Below are 25,976 nucleotides of genomic sequence, written 5' to 3'. Positions count from 1 at the left end.
TACTTTTCCTGATCATTGTTTCTCTTGCTTGACCGGATACAGGATGAGTTGGGACAAGAGCGAAGCTCTGCCAGTGTTCTCAAGAACAACCATTAGTGGCCACCCTTTCCAATGGAGGCATACACAACTTAAGTATCTAGGCATTCCTGTCAACTCAGGCCTTATATCCATGACGGAAGGCAACTTTGAGCCGCTGATCTCCAAGCCCACAAATTATTATGCTCGCTGCGAACAGCTTAATTTCTATCTGTAGGGATGGGCACCAACGGTAAAGATGGCAGTCGGGCCCAGGTTCAACTACCAGTTTTCTGTGCTGCCACCGACCCCCCACCCCCCTCCAGGCCTTTGGAAGGGGCTCGACCGAGATTTTCAGACTTTGGTGGTGTGGGGACCCATGAAACTCCACGTGAAAGACTGTAAAAGGTATGCCAACAAGATCTCAGGATGCTTGACAACTTCCATGCCTGAGCTCCTATCAGATTCACCAGCTCTCCCAGCTTGTGGATATAGGTCCAACCTTGAGCACCGCATTACTCTGCCTAGACTTGGAATGCACTACGGCTGGTCTTAGCAGAAAAGGTGGATGAACATATGCAGACTTGATGCAGGCCTCACACTCCTCGACAGACGACCCCATCATACAATTGACCATAATATCTTGCACAGCTGTACGCTGCTGCCTTAAACTAGACCCTGCGTGTCTCAAACAAATTGCCATTATGGAAAACTGTAGCTCTCTATATTGGGGGGATATCCTGACTCTGGGATTTCTTGGAGAAAGCAGGAATTCCTGCACGAGATCAAATCCTTGCACAGTGACACAAACAACTGTTCCATGTTCTGCAAACCAAGTATGTTATGCGTAACTACATATGTTGGTAATATAATCAACATGTCTACTATCTGACGGACAGCCTTTGAAAGCCCCAATTAAATCAACGACTTCCCCACACATGACTACTTGCATAGGTAGGGAAAGTATTGCAGGGCAGGGGGGGTTTCTGGCATGTACTGAATGATTGTTTCTCACTCATTTTCCAAACTGTTTGAGGAAATATTAAGTTTGAGGTGGCAATCGGTGGTACAAGAAGTTATAAGAGTGTGTCACTGGTCAGAAATCCTAGAATGTTATGATAAAGACCTGCGAAAAGCTGGAGTGAGATCCAGCTACTTCAATATCCTACACCACTGGTTCTGGACATCTGACAAATTACAGAAGGTGAATCTTTTGGGTCTTTCCAAAAGCTCAGGTGGACTGCTGAACTACAACTGAAACAGAGGGATCGCCACGATTTCCTCTGAAATTGTAGGTATTAAGCATCATAAGAAGAGATGCTTGCCAAGTATTAGTGGCAGCAAAGACATGCATACTCAGACACAGCTGCACACTCCCATCTTATTGTGAATGGATGGCAGAATTGTTTAAATTGGCTGTGTAGTGAACAATGTACAGGATCAAATGGCGGCATTGCAACAAACATGGACCTTGTTCCTTGGAACAGGTGGGGGTATGACCAAACCATGCTATGCTAGCTCTCCGTGGTTGTTAAAACGCTAGGTGAACTCCTTGTAAAACCACTCACCTGTACTGAACATGACTGCCCTATACACTAGGGAGTCTCTCTCCGGTCACGTCTGCCCTTCCCGATTCCTTAACCGCCATCGCACAAGATACTGCTCCTGGTACAACCTAACTTTAATCATCCTATGAGTATGCATCGGATCTCTTTTCCACAAATATTTCATACAAAATTTACATCTATCCATCTCCGGCTGGGTAGTACAGTGAGACCTCCTTTATTTGGGCACTCGCGAAAAGAGCGCAGGTCTCTGCTCTCTATTTTTTCTCACCGTTCTTCGATTTCTAACTCACAGTATCCTTAGGTTGGGAGCTGGAGTGGACCCTCACTGTCATACCTAGGGAAAGAGGCTGGATATGGGCTAGGTGGGCTCCTAGGACTCCAGGCACAGTCTTAATGGATGCTTTGTGAATCGCTATGAGCGATTCTTTCTTTATCAGGCCATACTTACTATCCTGCAGCTCGTTAGCATGTTTTCCCAGACTATCCGTCCCCTTGCCCCTTTGGCTAGAGGGTTGGATCTGTGCCCAGTAACTCCTGTTGAGTACCAAATACTCGTACTTACAATATGTTTTTGCTATGTAGATGTTATGTGCCAGGTTTTGGACTTACATTGCACTTGACTTGTTTGAATATCGATAAATAATAAAACAGGATTAAAACACACATAAGGAATGTATTTCTTATGTTGGCAGGCAGTGTTCCAAACCACAACCGGCCTAACAGGTGGAAGAGGAGCAAGGTAGGCAACACTTAGTCTCGTGCTAAAAGCAGTCAATGCTCTTCACTGTGGCACCACTCATTCAGAGGTTTCACTGCACAGCAAGGGCTGCAGGAATACTGAATAATAAATGATGTGGAGGATATAGCAGAGATTGTGCTTCCGCACTGGCCTTTGGTTTACAAAAATGCTATCCTACTCACTGGTTTGTGTGGTAAATCCTGACATTTACTGTAGTTGATATGATTCATGTAGGAAATGGACAGTCATCAACTTTGTCATCCACTGTAGAATGAAGCTCATTGACAGTGCGTAATGAACTGAAAAATAAACTATTCATCTCTCTGCAATGATGCACTTGGCGCGCCGCAGCTAACATGTCTCCCTTCCATCGACTGTTTGTGAGGAGTTGCACAAGCCCTTCCAGTGTACAATAGACATACACTTTACCTCTTGCAATGACAATATGTAGAAGACGGTGTCGAGACTGCAGTACCGAGTTTGAGACACTCCTCCAATCAGCTTCTTGGCCGCTCTCGGCCACTACTTTACAGTAAGTGTGGGACTCTTTCCCTCTGATCATGTCTCCCATCTCCTCTCCCCCACGTGCGCCAGCTCCATTGTTTGAGGGCTGCACTCAGCTTATGTAGAACGTGACGGGTGCCTGTCATTGGCGCGGAAACCCCGCCTCCTTGCCAACTGGCATTTTGGGAGGGTTTGGCTGGACTCGTTTTCAGTCGGTCTCCCACCAGAGCAGGTTATGCACTGAAACATGTGCCCATCACAACTAGAGTGAGGTAAACCAGGGACTGCACTTCCTGCACAACAACAACGACCTCTGCTGGGCTAGACAACACAGCGGATCCACGGTTCTGTAGCGTCCCCGGGGATGGCCCAATTGCCTGTATGTCCAGAGGCAGACAGTGCAAACGCCAGCAGAGAGACTGCTCGTCACTCCACTCATGCTCTCTGAGCAGCACTGCAGTTCCAAGACAACACAAGCATTGGCAAAACCAATAGTTCTCGCTTACGCAAGAGCTATTGACTTTGCAAATGTGTTTTAGCCATGTTGTACACCGTCGTGGCTGCTGTTCAGCATGGCTAAATGTTAGTGGTGTACAGTGTTGTAGAATGGAATAGTGAAGATTGAAGTAGAGTGGAGTAGCAGAGTGGAGTGGCATAGTGTCGTGTGCTGGAGTGGCATCTTGTACAGTGGAGTACAGGAAAGTGGCAGAGTAGAGTGGAATGATGCAGAGTGCGTTGCGTAGAGTGCTGCGTCATAGTAGCATAGGTTAGAGTGTTGCGAGTGGTGCAGAGAAGAGTACAGTGGCATAGAGTGCAGTGGCGAAGAGTGGCATACAGTGGTGCACATTAGAGTGAAATAGAGTGGAGCAGAGTAGAAAATTGTGCCGTAGAGTGCAGTGGAATAGAGTACAGTGCTGCAGAGTAGAGTGGCATAGAGAGGTGCAGAGTAAAATATAGTGAAGTAGAGTGGAGCGATCCAGAGTAGAGTGGCGTAGAATGCATTGGAATGGAGTGCAGTGTTGTAGAGTAGTGTCAGAGTGCAGTGGTGTAGAGTGGCATAGAGTTCATTGGCATAAAGTGGCTTTGAGTAGAGTGGTGCAGAGTAGAGTGCAGTGGCATAAGGTGGACTGCTGTAGAGTGCATTGGCATAGAATGCAGTGTTGCAGAGTAGTGTCACAGGGTGCAGTGGTGTAGAGTGGCTTAGAGTGCACTGGCGTAAAGTAGTGCGGAGTAGAGTGGCTTTGAGAACAGTGATGCAGAGTAGAGTGCAGTGGCATAGAGTGGTGCAGAGCGGAGAGGCGTAGACTGAAGTGGTGAAGAGTGGCGTGATGCAAATTGTAGTGGCGCAGAGTGCAGTGATGCAGAGTAGAGTGGCGTAGAGTGCATCGGCATTGACTGCAAAAGTGCAGATTAGAGTGACAGAAAGTTCAGTGACGGAGAGTGCAGTGTTGCAGAATAGAGTGTTGTAGAGTGCAGTGGTGTAGAGTGGCATAGAGAGCAGGGGCCTAGAATACAGTGGTGCAGAGTGGAGTGCAGTGATGCAGGGTTGAGTTGTGTAGAGAGCAGTGGCTTAGTGTAAAGTGGCATAGAGTGCAGTCGTATTGAGTGGCATAGAGTGGAGTAGAGTGGCGTGGAGAAGAGTGCAGTGGCATACTGTAGTATAAAGCAGACTGGTGCAGAATAGAATGCAGGGGCGTGGAGTGGTGCAGAGTGCAGTGACGTAGAGTAGAGTATGCATGGTGTGGTAGTGCACTGTCATTACAGATCTTCAATTTAAATGACCATTACATTTGCAGACTGTACTGTATTTGCATTTCTATAGCGCTTACTACCCCTGACGAGGCGGAGTGCTTTTTCAGCGAGTAGCACGCAACTCTGGATCCCATAAAAGATTAGTGTGGAATTAGTATAGTGAAATATGAAAGTAATTGGAGTGGTGGATAGGATAGTCAGTTATTTGGATTCAGAAGGATAGAAGAGGGAAAAAGGCTTGCATTTATATAGCGCGTGTTACCCCTGATGGGGTGTTGAAGCGTTTTTTTGGCGAGTAGCATGCAACTCCGGAACCCATAAAAGATTAGTGTTTAATTAGTATGGTGAAATATGAAAGTAATTTCATACAGTTTTACTAATAAAACTATACAGCACACAAAGGATACTGTTTGGAAATAGCATCACCTAGACAGTAACGATTTGTTTTGATTACATTAAAGTACTTGTTTTCAACACACTTAAGAATTAACAAAAAAGTGCTTCATTTGTGTTCCTAATTCTGATATATTCTGAATTGTTTGCATAGTTCATTTAAATGTTTGTGTGCTAGAAAAACCCCCATTCCTACCCCCAGCATCCCTACCACCAGTTTCCAGCAAGATTGCCACATAAACCCTCTCACTTTGAAGTCAGAGGAAGAAAAGTAAAAAGCAAGCTCCCTCGGACAACACAGCCTGACATTTGACCTCTGTCTTTGAATGCACAACAAATGTGACAAGATGAGAACAAGATTTACAGGCCTGTTTACAGAAAGGAGCACCCACGGAAGAATACAAGGGGAGTTGGTGTAAAAAGACTTTGCTCCTTGGGAGGGATAAACTCACCCTGCACAGCCTAAAACAAAGACAGCAAATAGAAAGACATTAAAATGTGAGTTATAAACCACCAAGCCAACGTAAGAAACGGGTGGAATGCATTCCCAGGGAAGCTTTCTGAATGTCTCCAAAATGTCTTTACCAAACTAGACCGCTTCAACCTACAAATCAGCAACCAGTGCTGCAAGGTCTCTGAAAATCACCTAATGTCCAAAGGCAGTAAGTGCAAATGCCAACAGAGAATTCTAGGCAGCAGCAATAGGAAGTAAAAGACCTATGCATGGCATTGTCAATAGCAGTTTAATTTCCTTGACAGCTGCCTAGACCACCTGTTACAATGTATGGGGAAATACCTATGTGATTTTCTGACATTACCTAAATTCAATTCAAAACCTAGAACTGGGGATCTCAGCAGTTTCCTTGTTCAACAGTTTGCAATACATTGTAAACTAAGCACCACGCGTGCATATTAAAAAGGCGGTTGCTCGGCCTTGGTACCATCTCTGTGGGTCTCAGGTGACTCCCTAGTGGTGGGCAAATGTTGCACCCCTTTTTGGTTAAAAAAACAAACACAAAAACACAGTAGCTATTTCTGGTGCTGGTTCATCCATTCCAATGGAAAGTGTTGTCTAGAGCAGCATTTCAGCATCAGGCGGCCATCTAGTACGTTCGAGTGAGTCCCTTGTAGCACGTTGTGTGACCCCGAATTTCACCATACTCCACAAGTAAAAGGGTCCGGGTCGGTGTCTTTCAGGTACAACCCCCATGAATGTGGGCGGCAGCAGGGAGTACAAATGGCAGGGAGGAATTTTTGCTCGACACTGGTGCTTTATGTTCCATGTCAACGACCTGAGTCAGCAGTTTGTCTAGCAGAAGTTGTTGCAGGGGGCACATCTACATATTAATAATAAACCTAACCCCCCCCCCCCCAATCCAACTCGCCATTGTGGGAGGAGTTCAGCAGCAGACTGCATTTCTCAGGGGGGATACACCCTCATTAAAGCGCAAGTAATGTGATGATGAAGGGAAAGGGGCAGTAATGAAATCTTTCCTATGTCATTCATAGAAGGCTATTAAAACCCTAGGTCCATTATGACATTTTCAATGAACAGAGATAAGGTACCGAACAAGCATATCTTGGTGCCAATCAAATTACAGTCTGTAAGTTGATGTTAAAGTAAGTTTCATATCCAGATCTACTAAAGAGAAAAGCTGTCTCCATCCACATATTAACCAAATCTCTTCCTACATACAAATGCCTTACTACCTGCATTCGTTGATTCACACAACCCAGCCCCACGGCCTCACTACTGCTCATAGCTCATCATCCCTCCAGTAAAGCAAACTCCAGTGCCTCCATGTGCTCTATGACTATGTAATGCTTAAAATATGTCCTATCAACTGCTGCACTCACACGGCTCATTCTCATATTGTTCACTACTCACAGTCAGGGCAGCAGCCATTGAAAGCCATCCTACAGATGCCGCAGTTCTCGTCATTGGCCACCCACAGCCAGGATGCCACTCCATGCCACATCTTAATCTTCACCTTCATTGGGACACCTGTCAGTTCTGTCTGCGGCACAAATAAAAGAGATCAGAGACAAAATGTACAAACCAGCTCCACGTCTGCAGTGCACACATCTTCATGAAATCCGGAGTTGGTGTAATAAGGTTCAGTTTTGTGTGTGGCACAGGAAATATACTTTCACCAGTTTGAACGCTTTTGGATGCTCCTTCTCCCTCCTCGTCTACCAAGGCATGGAACTCCCTCTCCACCTTGGACAGCTTCCATCACTCCCCAAGTTCTTAAAGGACCTCAAGACCTGGCTCTTCAATGGAGCTCCGTGAACTACCGGGATCGGCGCATGTCCTCCTCCCCCCTCCCCCTTTTCTCCCCATCCCTCAGCGCCTTGAGACCTGTTAGGGTGAGTAGCTTGCACTTTAACAAACCTTTGACTAATTGGATGCAATGCAAGTGTTGAGAAAAAATGGTATGCATCATTTATACTGACAACAAATCTTCCCATATGCGCTTCTTCAAATTACGAGCTGATGTTGTGGCTTTTTCATGGCAACTCAGGAGCTGAAGTATGGCACGGCATAGCTTTGCAGCGAGGTGTGTGCTTTACAGTTTTGCAGATGAGTGGGCTATATCTTGCAAGTGGGGATGTAAAACCGTGTGTGTCATTTATTAGAAGCTGGTATTTCAAGTCGGAGGCTCCCTGCATTTGTCAAATAGGTCTCATCTGAAAAGCTCAGTTTGTGTGCCAGGCATTTGGGAGAAAGTGTGTGGATGGTTTTGTAAGTGATGCAGGCTAGTTTGTTCTGGCAAAGACCTATTACCGGAAGCCAGTTGAGTGAGAGCAAGGTGGTCATCTTCCCTGGTATGAGCCCAGTCTTGGTGCTAGGTGTGTCTTAAGAATTCCACAGAGCAGGGAATTACAGTACCCCAGTCCTGAAATCAAAAGAGCCTGTATGTATCACTTTGTTGTAAATCATTGAGAGAAGAGGTTTAATTTCTCATAATTTAATTGGGGACATGCTATTTTTACTACTGTTTTTATATGTGTTTGAAGGTTTGGGTTTTTGTCCAGTACAAAAACAAGAGATTTTGCACAGAGTACAATACTAACCTACCCAAAGGCCTCCAAGCAAGTGAACAGGACCATCAAGGCCAATAATGTGATGTGGTTCATCCTACCTCCTAGGTCAAGCTTCTGTCCCCACTTGAGGGCTAGCTCTGCCCAAAAGGTAAGCAACCAACAGAGACCACTGGCACCTGTCAGTGTCAGGATGCAGGCCCCTAGCCGTTCACTGACACAAGAGGGCTGGAGTATCACACCAACTCAGTCAAAGTACAAGCTGGAGAGTTAATGCAAATTACCTTCCAGCAGCTTCAGGCAGGGTAAAGATACCTTTCTAAATGTTACAATTCTAATATATTTTACACAATACTGACTTTACAATTAGATTGGATTTTTACTAAATATAAAAATAAGTCTTTGAATTGAGTCTGTAGCAGGTACAGGTCAAATGTTTTAAAGTGTATAATCAATACTTTGACTTTTCCTATGTCTCAGATACAGCTTGACCAGTAACAATTTAATTTTAGTCCAAGTCACTGGGGAGCAAGCCATTGCTAATGCCACACATGTGCCTCTCTTAGCAAGGTGAGCTTAGGGGTGACTTATTTAAAATTTAAAATCAGGTTTCCTACCTGTCCGAAGGGTGCTTTTAACAGGCCTGGTTCAAACTGCTGCTGTCAGGCTACACAGAGTAGGCCTGATGCCATATTTTCACAGCCACTGTAGAGAATGGCACAACATGTACTGCAGTCCACCAGTGCCATTTAACTTTCCATCTCATGGGTGTATTTCTGCAGTATACCAGTGCTAGGAGTTAAAGATTACCAGAGGCGAGTCCCAAAAACATGACCACCAAAAAAGGGGCACCTTGAAACAACACGACATTTTTTCACAAATTTTAAGGTACTTTACATTTGAAATTTTTCAAAAGGTTCCCTGGATTATTATGTTAAGGGTTATAACGTGATTTTCATAGTTCAGTTGCTTTGACAGCTACAAATGTGTATTCCCTTATCAGTTTTCTGCAGCAATAGCACGAGAGTATTTGTGAAGTGAAAAATATGATTGCATTCTTGGAGCATGTGCTTCACTGTTAACTCCCAGGAGAGAGAATGTACGATTAGATTATATACGATAACAGTGACAAAAGCCAGAAGTTAGGTGCAGCGAGAAGAGAAACTGGCCACAACATAAAAGCAAGATGGTAGGCTATGCATGGGTAATTAGAGAACAGGTACCCATAATAAGAAACAAGTGCCGGAGAAGGGGTAGTGAAAAGACAGCATTGACTATGGGAGCAAGAAGGGTTATAAAAGGTGATAGAAGAGCAGTAAGAGGAGTGAAAGAGACAGTAACAAGAGTCTCTAAAAGTGGTAGGGACAGGAGAGAGAGTGCGAATAACAAAAGACTGACGGGGAGTGACCTGCTAGAACTTTACCATGCCCAACACTAAGGGGTCATTATGATGGCGGGTGGATCACCACCGCGCGGCCAGCGGTGGCGATCCGCCCGCCCTCACAACATGATTGGCGGGGGTACCGCGGTGGACGGAAAGTCCGTCCGCCGCTTTTCTGCTGGTCGGCAATCGTTAAGATTGCCGGCCGGGCGGAGCTGGGGCATGATATGGTAGCGCCATCCATATCATGAAGCCGAGTTGTCAAGGCCTTTCCATGGCGGCCATGCCACCATGGAAAGGCTGGCAGGAAAGGCTCCCGGGTGGGTGGGGGGGCTGCACTTGGGGGTATGGTAGCCCCCTACATTGCCATGCACAAGGTGGCAGGCACCATGCGGTGCCTGCCACCTTGTGCATGGTAATGCACAACATGCCATTTTGGCATTGCGGCGGGTGCTGCTTACAGCAGCACCCGCCACAATGTCAAAATAGTGGAATGCGACCGCCAGGGTGGCGGTCGCATCCTAATCAGTGGTGCGGGACTGCCTAACGTCTGGCGGAGGGTCCGCACGCCATCCAAATGGGCCCCTTGGTTCTTTCAGAAATGGAAGTAAAGCAGCACCAACATTACATTAGGGCTCTAGCGTGAAAGAGGGATTATTGGAGTCCTTCCACCAGTAAAGCATCAGGATAAACGCTAAGGTACCTTTCTGCCTTTATAATTGGAATAAACAAAGAAGACCAGTCCTTTTTGGCTTTGTGGCATTTTATCAGAAGCACAGAATGCATTTCACCTTTCATGTATTATGTTCAATTGTGCAGACAGCTTGCAGGAGATACTGATCAGCTGCTGATCTTGAGAGTGTGCACACCTTGGCAGTTTGTTTCAAGCATACGTAAACCTAGCAATTAGTATTGTTTTGGCTCTTCTGCCATGTGTTTCCTTTTTTTACAAGGGCATAACTTTTTGTGTTTCGTGGGTCTCATAATTTGTCATCCAATATATTTAGCAAATTTAAACAAAACTACACACTCAGGCCAAGGTTTTATATAACTGTAAGAAGGGTGAAAGGAAGTGTCAATGTATTACTACAGTGTGGTTCAGCCAAAGTAGTGCTTAATTTGAGCCGGCGGTTGCAGGCAGGTCCACTGGAACTAATTTTTAGGTCTCGTCTGAGCCAGCGCATGCGCTGCACTGGCGAGACCTTTAGTAATCGGGCTTCAGGAAATGCTACCACAGCTTTTTGGGTGGCATACTGCCTGCGATTACGTGCACAGGCACGAACAGAGGCGCCATCTGGCTTTCCTCTCGCTCTCCCAAGTGCGCGCGCCTCGCTCTGCCTCTCTGTCTCCCTCACGCTTCAACGCCCCCCCACCACCACAGAGCGCGTCTCGCGGCCGCGGGTCTTGTTGCTCCTTCTCTCTGGCTCCCTTACTTGGCAGTGGAAGACGGTACTTGAAAGCGCGCTTGTTAATCTTCTCTCCCGCTTCCCTCGCTCGTTGTCTTTCCTCTTCTTTTCTTGAACTTTCTCTACTCTGTTCTCTATCAGTTTTCTTCCCTCTGCCCCCCCGACTCCTCCCCCACTTCTGAACATTGGCTGATATGAAAGCGGACAGCTTGAATGCTCCTTACAAACGCTCGAAAGTGGCACCATGTTTAGTCTGCAATCGAACAGGCAAGCAATCTTTTTCCCTGATCAATACTACTCAGCGAGCATAAATGTGCAAAACAATACCTTTTAAAGGCAGTTTTATCAACTACTTGAGTCCGGCTATTGTATACTACAGAGGGCTACCCGACAGTGGCTTGATGGAGATCTTACTTATAAAAAAAACTGTGCAGTTCAGACCATATTCACATGTTGATATTCTCGACACGTACTACACAAAAAAAAGTGACCATCCCTTTGCATGAATCACATCCGCCTGTATAAATAATTAAAATTATTGGCGTAAACAGACAGTACCGGAGCTGTGCAAAATACAAAAACGACCTTTCTAAATATTACTGCCGCCAAAACAAATCTCAAATATCAGAAAACGAAAATACTTTTTTCGTCGGATGTGGACTGCTGCTTCCTGCTTTGCTCTTAATATGCAAAGGCCATTACTGTACGCGGGTTCGCCGTCAGGTTTGTTCTCTCCAGACAGGAGCCCTTGTACTTATTTTTCTGTTCGCGTTTTCCTGTCAAGGTTATCGTCTCTGGTGACTCGAAGCTCAGGTGCGTCATCTTCCCTGAACCGAAGTAAATGCAAGACTTTCAAATCTGACCAGTCTTGCAACGTGTGTTTTTTGGTCTTTGGCTGATAAAAATTAATTATCCTACTCCGACCCTGCACAAGTGTTATTATCTGCAGACGGATGGGCTGCATATCTAAACCTGGGGACCTGCTATTGACGGTGAGCAGACACATTGCCCATTTCAAACTAATAATTTATGTTTTTATGTCATTTTATCCATTTGATAAAGCGTGACCCTGGTCCAAAGGCAGGGAGAGAATTATAAATAAATGCATGGCTTGCATCACTAATAAACGTTAAAACGCGAGAAAAACAATGAAAGCCATGAAGAGAAACAGGTAACAGAAAAGAGAGTTAAACTATTCACCCTTCCACAATCACCAAAGTACTAAAAACATAACGGAATGCAGCAGTCCAAAAGAAAGATTTAAAAAGTGCAAGCACTGGCAAATCCGATATGTCTGGGCTTTGCCAATCCTTGTTTCTGAACGCATGAAAGCGCAAAGTGAAGACGCACATAGGGCTGCCAATGTTGTATCTTCTAAACAGACAAGTGTCGTGACGCATACGCCGTGAGTCTTGTTTGTGCCCCCGTGTATGGGTAAGGCTTCCAGTTTTCCGATTTTACTGATTTTTACAGATGAATGCAGACAGAAAACAATCTATTTCCTGTCTGTATTTATTTTTAAAAGCCAAAAAAACAAGCATTTGCAATGCAATAGTTCTCGTATTTACGCAAGTTGAGCTATTGACATTGCAAATGACAATGCCTTTTATTTTTTTCGTTTTCAAAACATAAATAAAAGGCATCGTCATTTACAATACCAATAGCTTAAACTCGCGTAAATGCGAGACCTATTGCATTGCAAATGCTTGTTGGGATTGGCACTTATTCTTCCTCATCATTGATCTTTGATTCAGAGCAAGAGAAAGAAAAACACACAAAGGGAAAAGGAGGAGGAAGAGAACCTGAAATAAAAACATGCTATAGAGAGATAGCAGGAATGAACAAGAACCTGCAAAGGTGAGACAGAGGTAAAGGGAGTGTCCGGTATAGGGTAAACGAGGCATGAGGCAGAATCAGAATCAAGACTACACAGCCTTAATATTTGTCTACCCCGATATTCATAATGTTGGCCTTCTGACCAAAACTTTGGGCCCAGGCATTTACTCTTTTACAAATAAGCACTGATGAAGGGCATGTCAAACCATCCTGCTCTGCTTGCACCCATATTGGTGGACTGTTGAATGTTACACATGTCCAAGTTGGCAGTTACATCTAGAATTAAGGGGTAGGAGAAAAGGATGTGAAAAGATAGACAGTAGTGACGGAGAGAGACGTAGCAGTTAGGACTTAAGAATCCCTTGCGGATATAGATTTAACGTTAATTCTTTTAAAAATCTTTGCTGTTAGAATGTCCACCAGCTTGATTATTTTTGGCTCATTTTTTTCCAGTTATTGTCTTTTGCAGTTGTGCAATTTTTTGTGATTGGAATTACTACATATAGGAAAATCACCTTTTCTGCGTGATCACCCCAGATCTTTTGCCTTTTGTAGAACTCTGTGCTCTTTACACCTGCTAGCCAGTTGTAAAGAGCCTGTGCCCCGCGCCCTCCCCCCCCCAAAACTATGGCTGAATTGCCATAATTCTAATTGGCATATTTAACTTGCCTATAAAAAGGTACAAAGTTTACCTGGAGCCTTAAAGTTACATGCCTCTAGTGGACTGCAGCACTTATTGTGCCATCCACTCCAGTTGCAGTGCAAACATGGCTTCAGGCCTATTGCTATAGTAGACCGTAGCAGCGTAAAAACTGCAATTTGAACTGTTAAAATAAACCCTTTTGACAGATGGAAACCTCCCTTTTAAATATTAATAATTCACCCCTATGTAGGTCTTGTAGCCCACAAGGCAAGGTGCACGGGATTTAAAATTGCAGGAAATGTAGAAATGTAATGTTAATATGTCACTAATAACACTGGAAGTGATATTACAAATGAATACTGCTAACTCCGGAAAAGACTAGCTAGAAAAATAATTAAACAATTATTTTTAATATTTATTAAAAATCCAATTAATTGGTGAAGTCAGATTTCTAATAAGTATTAAGAAAAAGCAACTATTAGACAGTTGCCCTTAACCTGCCTGAACTGTCGGATGGCTAATTGTGAAAAAGGTGTGAAATGCCTCCCGGAGCAAATGATAAGCTGACCTGAATGGGCAGAGATGACTTCTCTGAGTTCAACCGGATATGTAGGGTGGGGGCTGTGGGCCTCCTTTTGAGAGCACAGTGTCAAATTCTGCTTGACAGATTTGCTTGGGTCACATAGCACAAGTAGCACAGTCAAAAGGTAGCAAGCAGTATGTCCAAAACATGGTTGCTTAAGTACCCTGCTTTTATCCTAGCAGACCTTTCTCTCTGGGTATAGTAACTGATCCAAACTGGATTTTATTAGATGTGTGAGGACATTAGAATTACCATAGTATACTCACCATACACACACCCTCAAAGCCCAAGTTTAGACTGGCATAAGACTTTCGCCTTCTTGAAAATGTCCTGACACTTCTGTTTCTGTTTGTGGTAAGGCAAACGTGTACAACTGAACTTTTACATCATTAGTTAGCCACTCCCACGGACTAACTTGTGCCAGGCAAAAATGTGGCAACTCTGAATACCCTTTTCAGGAAACTCTCTGGACCAGGGGAAGATCCAAAGATTGCACCTGCTGTTTGTGACCGGAGAGGACCCTTAAAGGACTGGACCTGCTCCTTCTTGTACCCAGGATAAAGAAGTTGATTCCCAGAGTCAGCTGGCTGACCTCCTGTGTGACTACAAGGTGACGACAAGCTTCAAGAGGCATTTCCCTGGAAGTACCCAGCTGACCAGTGGCAAATAAATCTCAATCAAAGAGTACATATAACGCACGGCTAATCACCCTTGGAGGTATCCAGGCCCTGAGAACCCTGCTGCTCAGGGAAGGTTCAGTTGAACAGCCAGGTCTTGAGTCCTTTCCTGAAATCCAACAGAAAGGATGAAGGATCGAGCTGAAGGGGAGGTCGTTCCAGGACTTTGTAGTGAGGTAGGAGAAGGAACATCCTCCAGTGTTGTTTTGGCGGCTGCAGGGGTGTGAGCGGGGAGAGGGAGGCGGGGCGCAGGTGTCTGGAGTGTTGGTGGAAGTTTAGGAAGTGGTTGATGTATGCTGGTACTTGGTCGTGTAGAGCTCTGTAGGTATGGATCAGCATCTTAAATTGACATCTCTTCTGAATGGGAAGGCAGTGGAGCTTCTTGAGGTGGGGGTGATGTGGCCAGTGGCTTTGCTTTGGGAGGGCCAGGATGAGTCTGGACGCTGAATTCTGTATGGTCTGCAGTCTCTTCAGGAGATGTGAAGTGATTACTACGTTATGTGTGTTGCCGTAGTCAGGCCAGCTGGTGACTAGGGCTTGAGTGACGGTTCATCTGGTGTTGACTGGGAGCTGTTTGAAGATCTTACAGAAAATGCGAAGAGTGAGGAAGAAGGGGGAGGAGACTGCATTGATTTGTCTTTTCATGGTGAGCTTGCTGTCCATGATGATGCCAAAGTTGGGGGCTTCGTCTCTCGGAGTGGGTGAGGGTCTAAGTTTGGAAGGCCCCAGGCGTCGTTCCACGGGGAGGTGTTTTTCCTGAAGATCAGCACATTTGTCTTGTCTGTGTTGAGTTTTAGGCAGTTGTCTTACATCCAGTTGGCGAAGCTCATCATGCACCTGCAGAACTAGGCCATCATGGTGGAGGTGTGTGTCATCAGCATAGGATATGATGCTTAGTTCATAGGTTCTGACGATGTTGGCCAAGGGGGTCATGTAGGTGTTGAACAGTGTAGGACTGAGGGACAAGCCTTGAGGGACGCCGCAGATGCAGTTCTTCGGTTTCGAGATGAAAGGTGGTAGGCAGATTCTCCGGATTCTTTTAGGGAGGAAGGAGGCAATCCATTAGCCTCTTGATAAGAGTGGTTCTCCCAGTTATGGAGGGTTCTGTCGTCATTGGGGGCAGCGATCAAGGCGGTTCCGGTGCTGTGACTGGTGTGGAATTCGGATTGAGAGGGGTCCATAAAATTGTTGTTCTCCAGGTGTTCCCTGAGTTGGTGATTGATGGCCTTTGAGGACACTGTCAGGAAAGAAGAGCAGAGAGATGAGGCGGTAGTTCTTGAGTTCGCTGGGATTGGCAGACGGTTTCTTGAAAAGGGGTTTGGCTGCTGCGTATTTCTGTTTTTCGGGTAAGGTGGCCATGGGGATGGATGTGTTGAACATGGTGCTGAGCTCGTTGCTGATTATCTTGCTCCTGAGGTTGAAGATGTGGTGGGGACAGGGGTCCGTTAGTGCTCCTGGATGAGCTCCTGGCTGATCATCTTGCTCCCGAGGTTGAAGATGTGGTGGGGACAGGGTTCCGTGGGTGCTTCTGAGTGGACAGAGTTTATGATGGCTGTAGTGTTTTGAGTGGTCAGCTGGTCCCAGGTGGTTGGGCTTTGCATCTGTGGGAGCGAGAGGGCCGAGGATTTCGGCGGCAGTGGGTTGGGGTTTGAAGTTTTTGGAGATGTTGAGCTATTGACGTTCGAAGATGTCTGCCCGGGTGCCAGAGTTCCTGGGAAGAAGTGATGATGTTTTGGTGGCTGAGGGGTTGGAGAACTCTCGGACGATGTTGAAGAGTTCTTTGCTTTGGTTAAAAGTGGCTTCGATGCAGTTAGCCAGAGGGCTCCTTTTTGTCGGTCTCTTTCAGCAGTTGGCGTTACTGGTTGCGGCTCGGTCTATGGGTTCCTTACTGGTGCCCCAATCCCGCTTCAGTAGCTTGCAGTTGTGTTTTGTGGTTCTCAGTTGTCTGGTGTGCCAACTGGCTTGTTTGTAGGATATCTTGAGTTTGGTGGGATTGACGGGGGTGACTGTGTTGGCACAATCAGTGATCCAGGTGGAAATGTTCTAGACAGCCTGTTCTAGGTTGACTGCAGTGCCAGGGTAGGAGGTGTTGAGGGAGTCAGTCCACTGTCTCTCATACTTTGTTTCATCTGAGGTGTGGGGTGCTGGGCAGTTTGGTGGCAGTGGGAGCCTGTGAAGGTGAGGTGGACGATGGCGTGGTCTGTCCAGGTGAGCTCGGTGACATGGCTGTACTTGACTGACGCTAGCCGTGAAGATTGGGTGGTGTAGGTGTCCTGCAGTGTGTATGGGGTTGTTGACTAGTTGGGTGAGGACGATGTTGTTTGTGATTTTGAGGAGGTTGGCAGTGTTGGTGTTGTTGAGATAAAAATTGAGGTCGCTGAGAAAGAGGAAGTCTTTGGAGTCAATGGCGAGCAGGGCGATGAATTTAGGGATGGCATTGCAGATGCTGGGGCTAGGTCCTGGAGGTCTGTAGTCGAGGTTGCCTGGACTGGACTCTGCTGCTGGCCTCTGCCTAACACCCTGTGGGCCTCTAAGAGCCTTCCCTGAGGTCCTGTGGGACTTTAGAAGTGTACTCATGTGGGGGATTTGGATTCAAAAGACTAATTAAGAAGGTAACATCTTTGACCAGGACGAACCTTGTTGGTGTATCTGGCACGCACTCCACTGTTTTCAGCCTCGAATTGCGCCTAGGCCTCAGACCATTGTCTATCACTGGCACTTGGTGCTATGTCTATTAAAAATGTTAATAAGTCAGATCTCTTGTTCCCCTGATTGGATTTTTGTCATTTGGTGGCATTTTGTTTATTAAACTTTACTCTATTTTTCTAATTTTTTTAGGGATTCTTATTGTTTTGCATTTTGACTTTATTACTGTTTTGGTACGACATACATATGTTACACATTACCCAAGTTAAGCCTGCCTGCTCTGTGCCAAAGCTACCAAGTGGTTGAGCTCAGGTAAATTTATTAACTTTGACTGTTCACCCAAAATGGGCTGGAATTATTCCTTAAGGTTTGTTGTTACTAACGCCAAACAATAATCCAATTTCTCACACTTTATTTTCAGAGCGTGGTGTATGCCTTGGCCCTTCCGTGGCATCTCTGTCTGATAGTGTGCTGTTTTAGCTGCATAAAATGTAGTGAGTGGGCATAATAAGGTTTGGCAGTTGAGCCCTGGTAATTCAGAGGATGGCTGGGGTGCCCATTGATTTTGCTACAAAGTCAAAGCCAGCTGTCTTGATGTCCTTAAAGTAGCTGATGCTAAACTGGGGCTAAGGAAATTCAGTTTGCAACTTTATGATTGAAAGAAAAAGGTATGAAAGCAAGGATGCTAGGTTCACTAAATTATGGGTGTGGCCCAGCCCCAATCATATGATCAGGTCCATCGACAACAGATGATTGCTTAGCCTGTTTTCATTACACTAAGAAGGTTTTTTTCCCAAGGAGTGAAATAAAGGGTCTGTGATTATTCTGCTAGATCTCGGACAATGGCTTACAACAGCAGCCATATGTGTGTGTCAATTGGCACCCACCAGCAATCTTTACCTATGTGAATCACTCTAACATCTAGTGTTTTAGATAGCCGTCACCTGGCAGTGGAGCTCTCCTGTATTGTCCTATTCCTCCACTGCTCAGACGAAAGATACAGCTATTTCCACTGACAGCCAGGTCGAGCGAGGATAAACACTCGGAAGTCCAGATCTGACAATTATCATAGCTGCCACATTTCCAGTTTGGTTATGTGTGATGTTTTCATTGCAGATGCTGCTTTTTCCTCAGTTAAGAAACAGTCTTAAAACAGCAACAGTTTGTCTGTAATGCTTACCTAGCACAAAAACCTACTTCCTAGAAGTCTCACTTGGAATACCAACAATGGAGAGCTTCACTATAACAAAGAAATATAGACAACAAGGTTGCACTACACCAATGGTAGATGGCTTCAATAGCACCTCTGGCAACCCTATAACTCAAAAATGTGGCTGAAGTTAGCCACTGAAGAGGGTGCTCTATTAATGTGAATGGAGAATGAAAACTTTATAGAGGATGATTTAGGTTTGAAAAGAGTGTGACCTCATTAAAGTCTATGGAGGCATTTTATTCGTCAGATGAGGGATTATAACTTAAAAAAAGAGGGTGACTTGTCAAACGTGAGTGAATTGACAGATATGCAATAGGTCCACCTTACATGGGGTGGACATAAAGTGAACATGGTTTGCTGTATTTCTTTTACTTTATATGAACATTTCACAGCTCAGTCCCTCATGAGCAAGATAATTCCCAAGGGTTTATGGATGTCCAGCAGTCAGACAATGAGTTGAAAAAACAATGCAGTACTGGTAAATGCACAAAAATATATGTACATGGAGTGCAATGTATGGTAACACACTAACCTTTGAGAAGAATACTTCAAGGGAAACAGTAGCTCAGCATTTATAGGCTGACTACATCTACTGTTGACTGTCACTGGCCCAACGGCCGGAAAAAAGCTACGTAGAAAGGAGAGAGCAGATGGGGTAGAGGAGGGCACTTAACACTCCCATGGCAATGCAGGGGCAAAACCCACAGACAGGTGTAAGAAGTGCAGCTGCAACTTACTCGAAACACGGATTTCTAGTTCTCTAGAGTGAACTGTGCATGCCTCTACCAAAAGAAGCTGCCGCCTCTTATTGTACCCTTCCTGCTGTGCAAGAATCCTGGAGCTGCAGCATGTTTCGCCCTCATAGCCCCCAAGTTGTAAAACCTGACTTTCCACTCAAAGGATGTTCAGCTGTTGATGATGCCCCTTTGTCCCTCTGAAGAGAGTGAGGCTAGGCAGTATATACATCTGGCACCGTCACAGAATTAGTTTTAAGGTATATGAAGGGGTACTTTAGGGTGCTGGCACCCCTCTTGAAATGGAAATACAATTTGCAAGTGTAAACTGTGGTGAGGGCTCAACATTTCTTGAAATTATAAAAAGTGCTATACTTATAGGTTTTTACCGGTCATGAAAGCTGATGTAATGATTTAGGAGATTGCATCGCAGTTACTCAGGCAGAGAGAAAATCTCACTTCTGCAATCTGTCTTTAGACTGGTTCTCGGTCAACACATGAAGAGAATAGGTACACTTTGGCTGGGGGGTGGGCGGGGACACCAGAGTTTTAAATAGCTACTGACCAGCTTTACTGAACTCTTAGATAAACTGTATTCAGTGCCTGGGTTATAAAAGGGCCTATTTTTCATTACCTTTGAACTTGAGTCTTAAGCATGTACCAGGAGATGGGGAATAGCATTTTAGTGGGCAGAGTTGCCAGTGTCATCTCCTCTTGGCCTGCTCTGATGCAAGTTGCCCCCAGGCTTTCACTGTCCCAGAGCAGTCAACACGTCTCTAGTATGAGGAGTCTACGACAGAGGACATGCCGATAGGATGATTCTGCTTCTTCACAATGTAAATGTAATGATAAAAAGCCAGTCACCTGGTCAATGATAACAGCAGGAGGCTCCAAGACTGTCAGCCCAGTCGTTCAGGGAAGGTAACACTGAGACTACTAGTGTAGGTCAGGGAGGAGCTCCTAGAATCATGGTGTTACAGCAACTATAGGCCGCATTATGATCACATGCAGTGGCTGCCACACAATGCATGGATGTTTGGGGGGGGGGGGGGGCACCGCAGGTGCCCCTCAGGCCTCATAGCGGAGGTTGCGGGTCCATTTCCGACAGCCTTTCTATGGCAGTCGAACCACCATTCAAAAGCGGTCAGAAATGTGCATCGCAATACCCACGGAGTTGTCTAAGCAGGCAATGCCCTTCATTTTCGGGACTACGCTCTGCCCTCCGCCCCGATGTGCTCCTTGAGCCTGTCGGAGCTTATTACCCCCCGCAGGCTTGGTTAGACCGCCTGTATCATAATTAAGGCTACCGGTTTTCCGTTAATACGGATTTTTACATATAAATACAGATGGGAAACTATTTTTCCTTTGTCTGTATTTATAAATGGAAACGGTAAAATACTGCCAAAACTGATTCAGAAACGTGTACTGCATAGCCAGGCTCCAGCCCATGGTTGCCACTCCCCTCTGTCTCATGTAGATCTGTGGATGCACTCTGCCTGCCACCAAACCCCTGCTGACATTTCATAATTAGTTTCTTTCACCTAATCGTAGTCTGATTCTTGTGTAACAGCCCCCCTCAGCCACTTCAAAGCCAATGTAAGTGAAAGGGAGGGTGCACATCTATGTTTTATTATCTGAAAAGCACGGAGCGAGGGAGGGGGAATGGCCTTTTGTAGTGTAAATCTCGCTTTAAGTGGAGAGGCGAGCGATCCTTCACTCCTGAATCACACTTCTCTGCGCCACCTTGAAACTCAAGTTTTGGGCTCTATATCTGGTGCGGGTGTCGTGGTTTAATTCCCGACTGGTGTTAAGGGAGAAACTACAGCTGGATGGGGCTAGTGCAGATCCCCTCTACGTGCTGAATGTTATGTTCCTCTGTTTATATGATGTTTAAACGTCTGACTTTTCAGAAGCATAAGCACGCATTCATTCTAAACGACCAGGGTATCACAGTGCACTATTTCAAGATTGAAGTTTTTAGCTGCAGGGGATGGGAGGCGAAGCAGGGTGTGTAGAGGGAAGCCCACAAATTAATAAATAGCTGGACAGAATGGAGTGTGAGATCGGCATGTACTCCTGACGAGCAGTGGGTGGCGAACAATTACTGCTGGTTGCTTTTCTCTGACCGGAATAGGGAACGTATAACTTTTTACAGACACAGGGGGTCTATTTTGTCTTTATTGTTTTGGAACATTGCATGTTGTAGCTATTACATGACATCATTCTCAGTGTTGTACTGAAGATTGTTTTAAAACCGAAGTATAGGAGCTCCTAGGAAGCACACATACCAGTGGATCACAACTTGTCCTATGTCATCAATCCTGTTTTGTATACCAATAATTACACACATCATGAAAAGTGCTATATGACTGGCGGCGGGTTACAAAGGGAAACAGCTGATATGGTCCTCACGAGCACTCTGACTCTAGGAGCTTGAACATGTCCTTGTACTACAATGGCAAAGTTTCCAGATGAATGCGATAAGTAAACTTAATTTGGTATATATATATATATATATATATATAAAATCTACTGGCGGTCGCCAGTAGATAGTTATAGTTACAACCTAGTTTCCATAGGAAATCTCAAAATTCTATTTTGCATAACTTTGGCGCCGGTTGACGAATCCTCGCGCAATTTTCAAAACAAATGGGGCGCTCTGTTCAGCTCCTACCCTGAAAGTCTCGGGGTGATTCGTCAAGCGGGGGCCGAGAAAAAGGGGGGGTCTCAAAACGCGTTTTCCCCATGCATTTTTCCATAGGACCTTTAGTCGTAGCTACAGCCCGGACGGCTGAACAGAATTACGTAAAATTTGGCAGAGAGGTAGCCAGAAGGTCAAGGAAGTGCCTTTTGCAGGTCTGGTGTAAATCTGTTCAGTATTTCCTGAGAAAATAGCATTTAAATCATATCAATATCTATACGCGCGCACCGTGCGCGCACTGTGCGCGCACCCTGCCGTGCGCAATTCTGATTGGTTGTTATATGTCGGTAAACATTCGAATCGGTCGAAACCAGGAAGTGTCGGCCGCCATTTTGTCTCTCGCAGTCTGAGGGGGTGAAAAAAAAAAGGTGGAGAACGTGAAAAGGGGGCAGAGTGGACAGTTCTTGACCCCCGTAGCCTTGGTCAAGGGTCACAGAAGGACCTCCAAGGGAGAAAAAACCAATTAAATTATTTTTATTTTTTTTAAATCGCGAGGTGCGCGCACTGAGCGCGCACGGCACGCACTGCGAACCGTTCGCGCACCGAGTACCCACTGCGCGCGCACGGCGCGCGAAGCGCACCGTGCCCGCAAGGTGCGCGCACGGTGAAAAACCTGAAAAAAAAAATACATTTATAAATACATAACTTAGCATTTAAAAAAACCGTACAAATTCACTGAAACAACCATAGGTTTCACACACGTTATAGTTACGAATTAGCATTTAAATAACCTTGCAAATTCACTTAAAAAACCATAGGTTTCACACATGTTATAGTTAGCTGGACATTTCACTCGTAAAAAACCAATGAAATTCCCCCGTTATAGTTAGTGCAGGCAACTATAACTCACGCGACCGCAATCCTCTGCTGATGACGTCAGATATTACATCACTGATGACATATGTGTCTTTATGAAAAATAAATATTTGTAATATATGTATAGCTAAAGATTAACGGAAGAAGACATGGGTAAATAAGTGTCTAAATACAGTGATATAATATCTGACGTCATCAGCAGAGGATTGCGGTCGCGTGAGTTATAGTTGCCTGCACTAACTATAACGGGGGAATTTCATTGGTTTTTTACGAGTGAAATGTCCAGCCAACTATAACATGTGTGAAACCTATGGTTTTTTAAGTGAATATATATATATATATACACACACACACACACACACACACACATTTATAAATCTATAAAAACCGAGTGCAAGCGTGCATTGGCTATTTAAATAAATGTGAAAAAATACTAGCTGCAGCCTCTTCTTTTGCTTGCTATAAAAATATGTGGATAAATACACATAAAATGAACAAAAAAGAAATATGGATACAGACGGAAATGTTAAATTAAATACCATAAAACCGGGAGCCCTAATCATCACATCTCCTTGCTCCCGTTCCCAGCTAAAGTCATCGAGAAGATAGTAAACACCCAGCTCACGCGACACCTCGAAGACAACAACATCCTAGACCCATCACAATCAGGATTCCGCAGCAACCACAGCACCGAGACCGCCCTCATCGCCGCCACAGACGACATCAGGATCCTGCTTGACAACAGCGAGACGGCGGCCCTCATCCTCCTAGACCTCTCCGCCACCTTCGACACCGTCTGCCACCGCACGCGCCTCCACGACGCAGGGATCCGAAACAAGGCCCTGGACCTGACCACCTCCTTCCTCTCCGGCAGAACTCAGAAAGTCCTCCTCCCCCCGTTCCGCTCTGAGGCCTCCAAGATCATCTGCGGCATCCCACAGGGATCCTCCCTCAGCCCGACGCTGTTCAACGTCTACATGGCACCACTAGCACGCATCGCCCGACAACACGACCTCAACATAATCTCCTACGCCGACGACACTCAGCTGATCCTCTCCCTCACCAAGGACCCCCTCACCGCCAAATCCAACCTCCACCAGGGAATGAAGGCCGTCACTGACTGTATGGAAGACAGCCGCCTCAAACTGAACACAGACAAAACGGAAATCCTCATCCTCGGGTCCAACCCCTCCGCTTGGGACGACTCTTGGTGGCCCACATCACTGGGGTCCCCCCCGGCCCCCACCGACCATGCACGCAACCTGGGAGTCATCCTCGACTCGAAACTCTCCATGACCAAACAAGTCAACGCAGTCTCCTCCACCTGTTTCAACACCCTCCGCATGCTCCGCAACATCTTCAGATGGATCCTACAAACACGAGGAAAACGGTCACCCAGGCCCTGGTCAGCAGCAGGCTCGACTACGGAAACGCCCTCTATGCCGGATCCTCGTCCAAGCTCATCAGCAGACTACAGAGAATCCATAATGCCTCTGCACGCCTGATCCTCGACGACCGGTGCCGCGACCACATCACCCCCCACCTGAAGAACCTGCACTGGCTCCCCGTCGACAAAAGAATCTCCTTCAAGCTCCTGATCCACGCACACAAGGCACTCCACAAAACCGGCCCAGCCTATCTCAACAGCCGACTCTCCTTCTACGTACCCAACAGAAAACTCCGCTCCGCTGACCACGCCCTGGCCACGGTCCCACGCATCCGGAGAACTACTTCCGGAGGCAGATCCTTCTCCCACTGAGCCGCCAAGAGCTGGAACACCCTCCCCCTCCACCAAACCGAAGACCTGCTGACCTTCAGGAGACAACTCAAGACCTGGCTCTTCGACCACTAACAGCCTCCCCCCCCCCCCCCCAGCGCCTTGAAACCCAACCGGGTATGTAGTGCGCTTTACAAGTTACTTGATTGATTGAATCATAATATGAAGGTCGGACTGATGTCTCAGATGCCGGGCTGACCGCCACTGACGAGCTGTCAGATAGCCTTCCACCCGACAACGTAATGGGCGACAGGCAGCAAAAAGCTGCCAAATAACACAAAAGAAACTGGTCTGACCATCACCGCGAGGGCCTGACAGATTGTTGGCAGTCAGTCTATTATTAATATTGATTGCATGACAATCTCGGGCCTTGCAGTTATGCAACTTAAATTTGCAAATGCGTTAGTTAGTCTGACCGGAGATGCGTGGCACTTGGCAGGAATGCACTAGATCCAGTCTTGAATTATTGGAAGGGCTGGGCCCCTGAGCTCTTATACCCAGGCGCCCACGCGATAAAGTTGTAAGAAAGGTAACTGTATGAGACAAAACACTAGAATGGACCCAGGAAGAAGAAGGAACAAAAGGAAAAATAAGGTAAAGAGCCGAAAATATAGAATGACAAACATAAAAGAGAAACAGGAATAAAATGAACTGAAGTATGATAGACTGAAGGCATAAACGGACACAAGGAATAAGAAGAAAAGGAATCACCACAATAATGTAAACATGAGAGGAGGAGAGGCTTTAAATGCCTAAAACCTACATGACAACCATCTCGAATTGGTGGAGATTCTCCAAAAGGGAACTTACCTTCCGTGAACGAACAGAAAATATCGAAATGCAGCTTCTCCAAGCAAAAAGGGGGTGGGGTAAAGAAAGAGTAGTTTTAAAACTGACTAACGGACTCTGGAATCCGAGGATGTTCTTTAAGGCACTAACTCCCGGCAAAACCCACGATTGGACAAAAAAGTATAACCCGAAGAGAAAAAGAAAGCCCGCCTACCCACCAAAGAACTACAATCGCCCCTACAACGGAAGAGATTGCTTCAATCGTAACGTGGAAGGAATTGCAAACTGCTCCGGAAAAAAATGGCCCAGCCGCACAGGAGCCGGTGCTCCAGGTTCCGTTCTGCTCTAGTCAAGTTGGCAGAGATAGAAAGCCTGCGAGCGCCTCCTGGCGGGGGAAAAAATGATCAGCTGAGTTTCGGAATATGGATCTCTGGGCCTACTGGCGGAGATAGAGAGGATCAGCTAACTTTCGTGGATCTCTAGGCCTTGCCCTCCCTCCGGTGATTTTGCCGTGGCTCATAAATAGGGCTAGAGACTGCTGAGAATGTGTGGCGGGAGAGACCACCTCGTTCAGGTTTCTCAGATCCGCTCGCGAGAAGCCTATGCAGGCCAGGATTTTTGTTTGCATTCTGGGACTTGTAGTACTCTTTAAGCTCATAAAAGCAGAGAGACACGTCGCAGGATGGGATAAAAACCTGGACGGGAGTAAGCGCTACTCGTGCATAGATAAACTTGGAAAACGTGCGAGCTCTGTAAAA

General features: G+C 45.9%; 1 protein-coding gene across 2 annotated transcripts in view; it reads right to left on the bottom strand.

Moving 5' to 3' along the window:
- The window catches only part of ANAPC11 (anaphase promoting complex subunit 11), a 31,869-nt gene extending 6,153 nt beyond the window's left edge, over nucleotides 1–25,716 (bottom strand). Inside the window, exons 1-2 of one of the 2 annotated variants that reach the window (XM_085617537.1) lie at nucleotides 25,240–25,716; nucleotides 6,860–6,985 (exon numbers count right to left, since the gene is read on the bottom strand). In XM_085617537.1, the coding sequence (XP_085473663.1) occupies nucleotides 6,860–6,968 (109 nt within the window). In that variant the 5' untranslated portion in view covers nucleotides 6,969–6,985; nucleotides 25,240–25,716. Of the gene's footprint in view, nucleotides 1–6,859; nucleotides 6,990–25,239 lie in introns of both variants that reach the window. The other variant, XM_085617536.1, reaches the window with a different exon arrangement.
- Nucleotides 25,717–25,976: the final 260 nt, after the last annotated feature.

The sequence above is a fragment of the Triturus cristatus genome, chromosome 7 (genome assembly GCF_964204655.1).
Source record: "Triturus cristatus chromosome 7, aTriCri1.1, whole genome shotgun sequence".
Lineage (NCBI taxonomy): Eukaryota > Metazoa > Chordata > Amphibia > Caudata > Salamandridae > Triturus > Triturus cristatus.
The sequence above is the reverse complement of the archived record's forward strand: the minus strand, read 5'-3'. Positions and strand labels throughout refer to the sequence as shown.